We start from the raw sequence: 13,594 nt of genomic DNA on the forward strand, positions 1-13,594 counted from the left end.
ACCAAACCATAAACAAACATTATATAACGACACTGCTAAAATTATTATTGGAATGTTATAAATATGTAGATTGAGCCAAAAATATCTCGGATCTTACAAACACTCATTCACAATTAGCAAATTGATTCAAATGCAAATAGACTTTATGTGGGACGCTTAGGAATTTAATTTGTGTTTCGCCTTGCTGAATCACCTAAAATTGTAGAAGTGGCAATTTTACACATTGCTCCAATCAGAGAAGGCTCACGTGATCAAGGCAGGCTATCCCATAATGCTTTACAGCTATCACATGACATGGTATAATAATGGTATACAGTAGATAGTCAGGGAGCACTATCATAGTCTATATAAAAAGAGGAAATGCAGCAACTCTTTTTTGGTTAATCTATAAAGTGGTAAGATGTCAAATATCACATAGTAGCCATAAATATAGAGAGAAAAAACATAAAACACTAAATAAACAGCATATATAGTTTGCGAGAGCACTGCTGTAAAGATTAATGTGGGAGGAATAGGCTGTTGGTTATTATCTCTTTACCCATAGCCATATGCGTTGAAGTCACTTTGACATTACTAAGGCTGTTTCTGTGTTAGGCTGCTTTCACACATCTGGTTTTTCCTGTGCGGCACAATCCGGCGCTTTGCAGAAAAACCGCAACCGTTATTTTTTGCCGCCGGTTGCAGTTTTTTTGCATAGACTTACATTAGTGCCGTATTGTGCCGCATGGCCTTGCGTTCGGTCAGGGTTTTGCCGATGCGGCCAGATGGAACATTGCCTGGCACATTTTTTTTTTCCGGCAAAAAAAAAAACGCATGCGGCGTCCATAGGCATGCATTGCAAATCGCGCCGCATCGACCGGATGCTGCGCGATTTGCAATGCATGCCTATGGACGCCGCATGCGGCGTCCTGCGGCGAACACTGCATCCGGCCGCCGCATGCATTTTTTTCCACTGCGCATGCTCAGTAGCCTACCGCAAGCATCAAAAAATGGACGGGCCGCATGTAAAAAACTTATGCAAAGGATGCGGTTTTGTCGCCGCATCCGTTGCATAGGTTTTAGAGCCGGATTGGCCGGCTCTGCTAAAACCGGAGGTGTCAAAGCAACCTTAGAGGGAATGTGTCATCAGAAAATGAGTTTAATTAAATGTTAATACAGACATCAAATAGAGGGCAGCCCTTATCACCTGCCCAAGCCAAGAAATGAATGCACTAGCAGGATGCAGCAAGACCCTCAATAAGGTGGAGGTATCACAGGTGCAAAAGAAGCAAATCACTCACACACTTCCAATCCATGGAGGGGGCAATTGTTGCTGGATGATAAAATTGCACACAAATGGCTTGTATGGGGCGCCATTCACACAGGTAGGGGCACAGTATCTGGCTAGCAGCCTATTAATTACACCCATACTATTAGACTAGGCGGGCTGCCCAGCACTATATAAGTGCACCACACAGGAACGGAGACCCCAGTATACAAGGCCTACATTAAAGGGCCTGGCTGTAGCCTGTATAAAATGTTATGTGCGAGAAAATATAATATGAGATATTAGATGGTATTATGGCAAGAATATGGTTGCCCACAACGCATGTCACGGGTCCTCATGCTTGTGGGTCCTACACTGATCTATAAATGAAAAAGCATGCGTCCACCTTATTGGGGGCTTTGCTGCCTTCTGCTAGGGCATTAGTTCCTTGGCCTCAGCAGGTTATAACTACTTGCCTCTAGTTGGTGTAAGTAATTGCTGATTTTTTGGAGGAGATTTTTATCCTTTTTGTTGCTTTTTTATCTATATATCAGTGTAGGGACCCACAAGCATGAGGACCTGTGACATGACTTGTGGGCAATCATATTCTGGCCATAATACCTCATATATATTTTTTTTGCACATAACATTTTATACAGCATGCAGCCAGATCCCTTAATGTAGGCCTTGTATACTGGAGTCCTCATCTCTGTATAGTGCACTTAGATAGTACTGGGCAGCCTGCATGGAGGACATTTATAATAGTATTAATCAGTGCATGTATGAATCCAGCTCCAGGCTGAGGTCAAAGACTTGTTAGAAAGCTCAGCATGGTCTTTCTGTGTCTCCCTCTGCTTATTTTTACTCTCTGTGGCTCTCCCTTCTCCATAAAGTCTAATGAGCTGTGTAACTTGACAATGCAGTAACTTTGCAGTCAGTCTTGATGTTGATATATGCCAAAATCAGACTCACCAAACTTTCATGTTGGCAGGTCATTTTTACTTCACAATTGACACTTAATAAATAAAACCCAAAAAATAGTGGTGGGATTGCAATTCACGTCACCATTTTATCTTACTTGGATTTTCTTTTACCATTTTCAGTACATTATCTGGTAAAATGAAGGCTGTCATTCAAAACTACTACATCTTCAAAATAATCATGCCCTTGTATGGCCATGTTGATGAAAAAGTAAAAGTTCTTATATTCTTGGAAAAAAGTGGGGAAAAAATAAAAGAGAAAAGACTACAAATCCCCTGGTCTTTAAAGCATTTGTTACTACATTGATGGCTACTTTTAGATTTGTTGCAAACTAAAGGTACCGTCACACTTTAGCGACGCTCCAGCGATCCCACCAGCGATCTGACCTGGTCAGGATCGCTGGTGCGTCGCTACATGGTCGCTGGTGAGCTGTCAATCAGGCAGATCTCACCAGCGACCAGTGACCAGCCGCCAGCCAGCAGCGACGCGTGGAAGCGATGCTGCGCTTGGTAACTAAGATATTTATCGGGTAACCAAGCAAAGCACTTCGCTTGGTTACCTGATATTTACCTTGGTTACCAGCGCACACCGCTTACCGCTGGCTCCCTGCACTCGTAGCCAGAGTACACATCAGGTTAATAAGCAAACCACTTTGCTTATTTACCCGATATGTACTCTGGCTACATGTGCAGGGAGCAGGGAGCCGGCACTGGCAACCTAAGAGCGTCGGATGCTAGTAACCAAGGTAAATATTGGGTAACCAAGCAAAGCACTTTGCTTGGTTACCTGATATTTACCTTGGTTACCAGCGCACACCGCTTAGCGCTGGCTCCCTGCACTTGTAGCCAGAGTACACATCGGGTTAATAAGCAAACCGCTTTACTTATTTACCCGATATGTACTCTGGCTACGTGTGCAGGGAGCCAGCACTGGCAGCGTTAGAGCGGCGGATGCTAGTAACCAAGGTAAATATCGGGTAACCAAGCAAAGTTTGGTTACTCGATATTTACCTTGGTTACAGCTTACCGCAGGCTGCCAGAAGCCAGCTCTCTGCTCCCTGTACATTCAGATCATTGCTCTCTCGCTGTCAAACACAGCAATGTGTGCTTCACAGCGGGAGAGCAATGTCCAAAAAATGAACCAGCACTGTGTGTAACGAGCAGCGATTTAACTCTAGGGGAATGTACATGTGGATCAAAGTCATTGTAAAATGATAAGTCATCACAATGAAGTCTAAATTTATCATCTAGGATCATAAACATCTAGGATCCCCATTCATTGTGACTGATGATGTTCCTGATAATCTTAGTGACAGAGTATGTTGGCGTCAGACTCTATTGATTCATTAAGATACATCTGCCGCGTATTGATTTAGGAGCATTTACCTTCGTACACACAAATCTGAAAGGACAGGACTGGAAGGAGATTTCTGGCCACAGCTCATCAGGAGTTAGGGGCCCTTTGCACACTACGACATCGCAAGCCGATGCTGCCATGCCGTGCACGATAGTCCCCGCCCCTGTTGCAGCTGTGATATCATGGTGATAGCTGCCATAGCGAACATTATCGCTACGCCAGCTTCACATGCACTCACCTGCCCTGCGACGTCGCTCTGGCCGGCAAACCATTTCCTTATTAAGGGGGCGGGTCATGCGGCGTCATAGCGACGTCACACGGCAGACAGCCAATAGAAGCGGAGGGGCGGAGATGAGCGGGACGTAACATCTCGCCCACCTCCGTCCTTCCGCATAGCCGGCGTGAGCCGCAGGACGCAGGTAGGAGATGTTCTTCGCTCCTGCGGCTTCACACACAGCGATGTGTGCTGCCGCAGGAACGAGGAACAACATCGTAACATCGGTATTTCCCAGTTCATGGAAATTACCGAGGCTACACCAATGATACAATTACGACGCTTTTGCGCTCATTAATCGTATCATAAAGGATTTACACACTCCGATATCGACAGCGACGCCGGATGTGCGTCACTTTCGATTTGACCCCACCGACATCGCAGCTGCAATGTCGTAGTGTGCAAAGTGCCCCTTAGACAAGCTGTGGCACCAAACCCCCGTCCTGTGGCACCAAACCCCCGTCCCACCCTTCTTGACCCATTTTAGCAAAAAAGGAAGAACCCGGTGCAAAAAATCTAGAGTTGCCAAATTTGTTTTTGGAATTCATGTTAGCAAAATATTTGCCACTTTTTAAAGTGATTTATTTCAGAATTCTGGCATTGGATGAATCACAACCATGGTATTTGGTTTATTCAGTCATTCGATTTTTGTTTTATCATAGATGTATCTAAAGTGCTCAATCACTTAAAACTTACTGACCTGAAACCTGCGACATACTATTGTTTCTCTCTGTCAACCTGAGCGCGACATCTTCATACACCGGATCACGGGAAGAAGCGGAAGTGAAATTTCTGAAGACTGAGGGAAAAATGATTTCTATTAATTCAGGAATAATATAACATTATACCCAAATAGTTCCATAAATATTAGAATTAACGCACAACACAAACTATGAACCACATCATTTCTAATGGTTACTTATAAGAAAAGATATTTCAAAATGTTTTCGAGATCCGTGGTCCCCACAAAGCTGCTCATGAGCCAGATCAGACACCCCATACTTTGCACTGACGAGGGGCAAGCACCCCGAAACACCGTGTCTGCAAATTGGGATTCTGATCTGGCATATACTGTATATCCTAAGTTATATGTAAAGGATTGTTAAAAATCCACATTTAACTTTTAGGATCGCTACTTCCAATAGGTGGAGCTGTGCTAGAGTTTGTCTCTTGTCCTGGAGAGACAATTTTCGAGATCTGTACATTATAATGTGGTGGACTATGAAATAAAATGACTTTTTTATATATATATATATATATATATATATATATATAAATAAAATGACAGCTGTATGAAAATTATTTTATATTATTTTTTTTCTCATTGGGTCACGTGCTCAGCTACTTACTGAGGTTTCAGAAGTTTCAATACTACTAGTGTTTTATCAGCAGGAGATTATTACTGCAGGACTAAAGGTGGCTTTACACGCTACGACATCGCTAAAGCGATCTCGTTGGGGTCACGGAATTTGTGACGCACATCCGGCCGCTTTAGCGATGACGTTGCGTGTGACACCTATTAGCGATTTTGAATCGTCGCAAAAACGTTCACAATCGCTCATCGGTGACATTACCCCCTCTTCTTGATTATCGTTGCTGCTGCAGTAATCATGTTGTTTGTTGTTCCTGCGGCAGCACACATCGCTATGTGTGACACCGCAGAAACGAGGAACATCTCCTTAGCTGCGTCCACCGGAAAAGGAGGAAGGAAGGAGGTGGGTGGCATGTTCCGGCCGCTCATCTCCTCCCCTCATTTTCTATTGGGCGGCGGTTCAGTGACACTGCTGTGACGCTGAACGAACCGCCCCCCCTTGAAGGAGGGATTGTTCGCCGGTTACAGCGACGTCACTGCACAGGTATGTGCCTGTGACGCTGCCGTAGCGATAATGCTCGCTACGACAGCGATCACCACATATCGTGCCCCCGACGGGGATGGGTGCTATCGAGCTCGGCATTGCTAGCCAATGCTAGTGATGTCGCAGCGTGTAAAGTGGCCTTTAGTGTCTACTGCAAAAATGGTGAGCTAATCTGTGTAACTCCGCACTCGCCTTTTGATTGTCAGTTTGACAATGCGCACTGTAGACAGCAATCTGCCAATTGGGGGTGTGGGCGGAGTAAAAACACAGCTTCTCATTCTGACCACTGTTACATCTACAGCAGAAAAAACGGGATTTTATCAAAACTGCACCAAGAAATTCTGTAAGTAATATATTGGTGGAATCAGGCTGTACACCTGCTGACAGACTCACTTTAGTATGATACTATACTCACTATAATATACTCACATTTTTTAGACCACTTGGATTGTCTAATCAAAAATATTATTGTAATGATTGCAATACCAAGAAGGAGCAGGGAAATGATAGAGATGATAAGAAACACATTGGGGTTCAAGGTAGTATCAGGCAGGGATGGAGGAAGATCTATAAGATGGTGGAAATTAAATTATTAGCATAATATCACATCACTATGTGCAAAAAGCAAATAAAATTATTGTAAAAATATATTGCACTTATTAATTTACTTTATATAAGTCATATATTCAATTAGTGGATAAATAAATACCTGGAGTGTATGAAGATTATTTGTATATAAATATCTATGTCTGGATGATCCCAATCACTTATTTAATTAATAAATGTAAAAAAGAAGATATGTATATGTGTATGTATATATATGTATACATCACCCAGATACGCACCTGTCCACATTGTACAGGTGCTGCCAGTACGGTTTGAAGTCAGGTTAGTATCAGCGTGGGAAACCAGCAAGGGAACCCCTGTTTCATTCTGTTTTTTTCCTATTTGTATATATATATATATATATATATATATATATATATATATATATATATATATATATATGTATACTTGCAATTTAATAATAATAATGGGAAACCTTTATGTTTTAAGATGTACACATATTTTCTCAAAAGTCATAGCCTTTTAATAAGTCATTGTACGCCATTACTTATTGTCTCATGTTAATATTTTACCTGTGGTTATAGTTAACACTGAGTGAGTAAAATGGTCTCCATGATCTATGAAATAAAAAAAAGTCAGTCACTATAACCACAAACATGTTTCCTATTTTCATGCTTATATTACTTTTTGGAATATTAATTTTCATTTATTTAAATATTCAATACATTTTATAGGCCTACTATACTGTTGACATTGCCTTTGGATGGGGCTCTGACATCCAGCAACCTCCATTAATCAGTTGTTTTCTAAGCCCCAGCAGCTGCTTTATCTAAACATGTATTTATGCTCCAGAAGAAGCCATGATGGCGAAACTCTGGGTGAAAATTGAATTGATCTTCAGTGTTTTTGTTTTATCATGCTGTTTTAATTTCTTGATGCAAAAGGATGTAGGATGAGTTTGAAATTAACTGCCTCAGGACAGACAGCTCCATTGACAGAAAAGTCTAAGACCTATGGCTTTCAGAGTATGGTGGCAAAAATAATAAAAAATAAATTTGTTTTTTAAAGCAGTATATTTATAGTACAAATGAGTATAATATAAATAAAGCTATATAAATTTTATATCACCAACATTTTGCCAACCAATATAGTAAATGAAACACGAAAAAATAAAAATACTATGGTTCATGGACTGTGAACAAAATGAAAACAATTGATTGTCCTAAAGGCTAAAAGTGGACAAATCATTAAGAGGTTAATTCTTTTATGAAAAATGGAATAAGGACAGATCAGTCATATGCATACCAAAATGGAACCATTAAAAGCTTCAGTTTGTCAAACAAAAAGGAAGCTCTGACACAACTCGAATCAATGGAAGCTTATAAACCTTATGACTCTCAGAAGATGCCGGGTGAGTTGATACAGATGGCACTTTTGGGGTGGGGCTCAAGTAGGGTCCAAAACCGTCTCAAGTAGATGTAGAAACTTGGCACTCAAGATAAATGTGAATATTGGTCTTTTATTGAGAAGAACTTGTAGGACCAGCACAAGCACAGACGTTTCGGTTGAAGACCTTCATCAGTGTGCGTGCAGGGGTCCTCAGAAGGTATAGCAACTGGCGTAGTCAGGTATGACGTGGCAATGCTACATAAACTGCAGTAGACACCGCGTCATACCTGACTACGCAAGCTTCCAAGTTCCTATACCTTTTGAGGACCCCCTGTAGACACACTGATGAAGGTCTTTGACCGAAACGTCTGTGCTTGTGCTGGTCCTACAAGTTCTTCTCAATAAAAAAAACACTATTCACATTAATCTTGAGTGCCAAGTTTCTACATCTATTTCAGAAGATGCCGACACAGAAAAAAATGTTTAGGGTGTTTTTTTGGATTATATAAACGTAATGAAAGGATGTAAATTTGGTATATAGTTAATAGTACTGACCCAAAAAAAAAGTTTGCACTAAATTATTGTAAAACGTTGAGTATTGCAAAATTTTAATAATTCAAGAACATGGTCAAAATGTTTTCTTTTTCTATTTCTTCCTATAAAGAGTAAGGCGGGCTTTACACGTTGCGACATCGCTACCGATATATCGTCGGGGTCACGGTTGTTGTGACGCACATCTGGCGCCGGTAGCGACATCGCAATGTGTAAATCCTAGGTGCGACGATGAATGACCGCAAAAGCGTAAAAAATCGCTGATCTGTATAACGTCATTCATTTACATAATGTCGTTACTGCTGCAGATACAATGTTCATCGTTCCTGCGGTATTACACATCGTTATGTGTGACACCGCAGGAACGACAAACATCTCCTTACCTGCATCCACTGGATATGCGGAAGGAAGGGGTGGGCGGGATGTTACGTCTCGCTCATCTCTTCTCCTCCGCTTTGCAGGGATCTGTGCTTGGACCGATTCTTTTTACTCTCTTTATTAATGACCTTGTGGATGGGATTGATAGTAAAGTGTCAGTCTTTGCCGATGACACCAAACTATGTAGGATATTAAAAACTGACCTGGATAGTACAATATTACAAAAAGATCTGGATAAGATGTCAGAATGGGCAGATACTTGGCAAATGAGATTTAATGTTGATAAATGTAAAGTAATGCACCTAGGACGGAGTAATCCTATAGCTGCGTATACATTAAATGGAAGTAAACTCGGGACTACAGAACAGAAGGACTTGGGTATTCTTTGACAACCTACAGTCCGGCTTCCGTCCACATCACTCCACCGAAACTGTCCTGACTAAAATCACAAATGACTTGCTTACTGCCAAAGCGAACAAGCACTTCTCTATACTCCTACTCCTAGACCTGTCCTCAGCCTTCGATACCGTTGACCACTCCCTCCTATTACAGACCCTCTCTTCCCTTGGTGTCAGAGATCTTGCCCTCTCTTGGATCTCTTCATACCTCTCAAATCGCACTTTTAGTGTCTCCCACTCCCACACAACCTCTTCATCCCACCATCTCTCTGTTGGCGTCCCTCAAGGCTCTGTCCTAGGACCCCTACTTTTCTCTATCTACACATTTGGCCTGGGACAACTCATAAAGTCCCATGGCTTCCAATACCACCTATATGCCGACGACACCCAGATCTACCTCTCTGGCCCAGATGCCACATCTCTGCTGTCCAAAATCCCGAAATGTCTATCTGCTATATCCTCCTTCTTCTCCTCTCGCTTCCTAAAGCTCAATGTGGCCAAAACTGAACTAATCATCTTTCCTCCGTCTCACCTACACTCTCCACCTAATCTATCTATTACAATAAATAACACCACGCTCTCGCCAGTACCCAAAGTTCGCTGCCTCGGAGTGACCTTTGACTCTGCCTTATCCTTCATACCACACATCCAATCCCTCACCACCTCCTGCCGTCTTCAACTCAAAAATATTTCCAGAATCCGCCCTTTCCTCAATTTGCAATCAACTAAAATGCTAGTGCATGCCCTCATAATCTCCCGCCTCGACTACTGTAACATCCTCCTCTGTGGCCTCCCTGCCAACACGCTTGCCCCTCTCCAGTCCATCCTTAACTCTGCTGCCCGACTTATCCACCTCTCTCCTCAATACCACCCCGCTTCTCCTCTCTGCATGTCCCTCCACTGGCTTCCAATCTTCCACCGTATCCAATTCAAACTTCTAACACTGACCTACAAAGCTGTGCATAATCTTTCCCCTCCGTACATCTCCGAACTACTCTCCCACTACACTCCAACACGTCACCTCCGGTCCTCCCAAGATCTCCTCCTCTCCTCCTCTCTCATTCGCTCCTCACACAACCGACTCCAAGACTTCTCCCGAGCATCCCCAGTCTCCTGGAACTCGCTGCCTCAACACGTCAGACTATCCCCTACCCTTGCAAACTTCAAACGGAACCTGAAAACGCACCTGTTCCGAAATGCCTACAATCTACAATGAACTCGCTGCCGCCCGACCACCGTGCGGAGCTGCCGCCCGACCACCGTGCGGAGCTGCCGCCCGACCACCGTGCGGAGCTGCCGCCCGACCACCGTGCGGAGCTGCCGCCCGACCACCGTGCGGAGCTGCCGCCCGACCACCGTGCGGAGCTGCCGCCTGACCTACACCCCACCTATTGTCTCCTCCCCATAATCCTATAGAATGTAAGCCCGCAAGGGTAGGGCCCTCTTCCCTCTGTACTAGTCTGTCTACTGTAACTTGTATACGTATTTTGTATGTAACCCCCTTCTCATGTACAGCACCATGGAATTAATGGTGCTCTATAAATAAATAATAATAATAATAATAATAATATTCTCATTATAAATAAGCTGAGCAGCAGCACTCAATGTCAAGCAGCAGCTGCAAAAGCAAACAAGATTCTAGGGTGTATAAAAAGAGAGATTAGATCCCGTGATCCCAACGTATTGTTACCCCTCTATAAATCACTTGTAAGGCCACATATGGAATATGGGATTCAGTTTTGGGCTCCACATTTTAAAAAGGACATTCAGAAGTTAGAGTCAGTTCAAAGGCGGGCAACTAGACTATTACAAGGAATGGAAGGCCTCCCATATGATGGCAGATGGAAAAAGTTAGATATGTTTAGCTTAGAAAAAAGACGTCTCAGAGGAGATCTCATTTATATGTATAAATACATGTGTGGTCAATATAAAGGACTGGCACATGACTTATTTCTTCCAAAGACAGTACTAAGGACCAGGGGGCACTCACTGCGAGTGGAAGAAAAGCGATTCCGACAGCTAAATAGGAAAGGGTTCTTTACAGTTAGAGCAGTCAGACTGTGGAATGCCGACCACAAGAGGTAGTAATGACAGACACTATAACAGCTTTTAAAAAAGGGCTGGATGATTTCCTCACTACACACAACATTGTTGGTTATAAATGACTTAGTGACCAAATGTAGAACTGGTGGAGGAAGGTTGAACTAGATGGACCTAGGTCTTTTTTCAACCTAAGTAACTATGTAACTATGTAACTATGTAACTATTTGCCGGCCGCTTAGTGACGTCTCTGTGATGCTGAATGCACCTCCCCCTTGAAAGAGGGATTGTTCGGCGGTCACAGCGACGTCGCCGAGCAGGTATGTGCGTGTGACGCTGCCGTAGCGATAATGTTCGCTACGGCAGCAAGCACCAGATATCGCATGTGCGACGGGGGCGGGTGCTATCGCACTTGACATTGCAAGCAATTTCCAGCGATGTCACAACGTGTAAAGCCCGCCTTAGTTTTCAAGTATTATGAACCCCAATATAGTCCACTGCACATTGAGTGAAGCTATGCATTGTAGCTCGATTGAAAATGCTTATATCCGGCTGTTACCGGAGCAAATAACAGCTGATCGGAGTGGGTTCTGAGTGTCGGACACCCACCAAACTCATATTGATAACCTATACAGTGGATAGATCAACAATCTAGTGTTTCCAGACAACCCTCTTTAAGGGAATCTGTCCAGTGTTTTTTAAGCAATTTGAGATAAGTATCATTAAGAGTTGGAGACCCCCTGAATTAATTAATGTATCACTTGCTGGTCTGCATGCTGCCATTTTGACCACTGTTTTCTCTGCTGTGTGTGTAGCGGTGCTCAGAATGCTGAGCTTTTAATAACCTCTCTCACAAAACCGTTTAGCTGCTCTATTACTACAGTGTATATAGAAAGAAAGCTGCTAATTAGTGGTGGAGGCAGGGGTTACACAGAGCAGCAGGACTAGGAGGCACAAGACACCGAGTCTTGTTGTGATAATCTCTTATTGATAAAGCACTCATTATTTTGAAGCAGCAACACATAACCATGTAAGTGACATCGCTAGGATCAGGCCGTCAGTCCCTATCAAGAAGTCAATCAAGAACATAGTAAGTAGAAAACGTTCATACACATTCTCTAATTCTATATTTCTAATTCTTTATCGCAGTAATGACTGACAATAAAATCTGAGTCTACTCAATTATTAAATCACATCAATATATTTTTACTTAAGCTCAAAAGGTAGTGTCCGTACCGTCACATATGACTCCAGCATCTTCCTTGTGGAGACAATCACTTTTATTCCAGCGTGTAGACCAGCAATCCTGTAGCGCTCGCTCATATCCTTTACATTGCACCTCACTTAGCCATATGGGACCGGTTCCTTTTTCGAACCTGGCCTCTGTAGGATCGGTCATAGCGGAGCCACATCCTACTTGTCTACACACGACGTTTGCATCATGGATATCCCAATCATCATTACACACAGTGCCCCACTGTCCCTGGTAAAACACTTCCACTCTGCCGGAGCATCTGTTGTCTCCTCCAGTCAGACGAATCCGGTCATTGTCTAATACAAAAAATAAAATAAAATTAATGTAATAAGGGTTAGCGATGAATCTACATTCAATCTCTACAAGAAATCAGTTCAAAATATGTATCACCAATACCAATAGTTTCTAGGCATTCTACACAGCAAGGCATACAGTGCCTTGAAAAAGTGTTCACTCTCCGTGAACTTGTCCACCTTACACCCACAAATGTAATTGTATTTTATTGGGATTTTATGTGATATGCCAACATTAAGTGCCAAGTATTTGTGAAGTGTAAGGATATAATACATGGTTTTCTAAATATTTTAAAAACATATATCTGAAAATTGTGTGGGACCACCTGTTACAATTTGGCGCTGCCGTAGTCCTAAGCAGTCTGCTGCGGTTCGTGCTATGTCCAGGCGCCGGCCGACATTTTTGGCTGTGCCTCGGGTTGTCCAGCTGGCTGCTTCCTCCTCCACGTCTAAGTGTGGAGATGCGGCTAGTGCGCATGCGCATGCCAATTTGCCCTAGCCAGAGCCCATGTCCAGTGTTTCGCCTAGTGAGCATGCTCAGCCTGTTAGTGCCATTTCTGAGGTTAAGTCCTCAGCTCAGGCTACTGAGCATGCTCCTACACTTAGTGCGAAAAGCCTTTGTGCTCAGGTATTGTTCTGTGGCCAAGTCCTGTGCTCTGCCTACTGAGCATGCTCGCGCTGATAGTCTAATTTCTCAGACTGTTGTTCAGGCTACTGAGCATGCTCAGGCACTAGTGCCTCAGAACGTGAGAAAATAGGGAGATTTCAGCTCACCTGCCGACTCAACTGCTACGATCTCATGGGTGCACGGATCCGCTGGTAGGTCCAGACCAGCCAGGGTAAGCGGAGGAAATGAAGAGAGGAAGGATCCAGCACAAATCCTCGTGGGTTAAAAGTAAAAATTCATCCTTTATTTCAAATGTTAAAAATCTTCAGAGACCGGGGGTGACAAATAAATATACCTATGCGCTAATTGTATATTTATTTGTCACCCCCGGTCTCTGAAGAT

General features: G+C 43.1%; 1 protein-coding gene across 1 annotated transcript in view; it reads right to left on the reverse strand.

Moving 5' to 3' along the window:
- Positions 1-5,880: 5,880 nt before the first annotated feature.
- The window catches only part of LOC142257659 (scavenger receptor cysteine-rich type 1 protein M130-like), an 82,775-nt gene continuing 75,061 nt past the window's right edge, over positions 5,881-13,594 (reverse strand). The window contains exons 13-16 of the mRNA XM_075329796.1: positions 12,274-12,588; positions 6,853-6,897; positions 6,143-6,280; positions 5,881-6,008 (exon numbers count right to left, since the gene is read on the reverse strand). Coding sequence (XP_075185911.1) covers positions 5,881-6,008; positions 6,143-6,280; positions 6,853-6,897; positions 12,274-12,588 — 626 coding nt within the window. The remainder of the gene's footprint in view (positions 6,009-6,142; positions 6,281-6,852; positions 6,898-12,273; positions 12,589-13,594) is intronic.

Source organism: Anomaloglossus baeobatrachus, chromosome 12 (genome assembly GCF_048569485.1).
Source record: "Anomaloglossus baeobatrachus isolate aAnoBae1 chromosome 12, aAnoBae1.hap1, whole genome shotgun sequence".
Taxonomy (NCBI): domain Eukaryota; kingdom Metazoa; phylum Chordata; class Amphibia; order Anura; family Aromobatidae; genus Anomaloglossus; species Anomaloglossus baeobatrachus.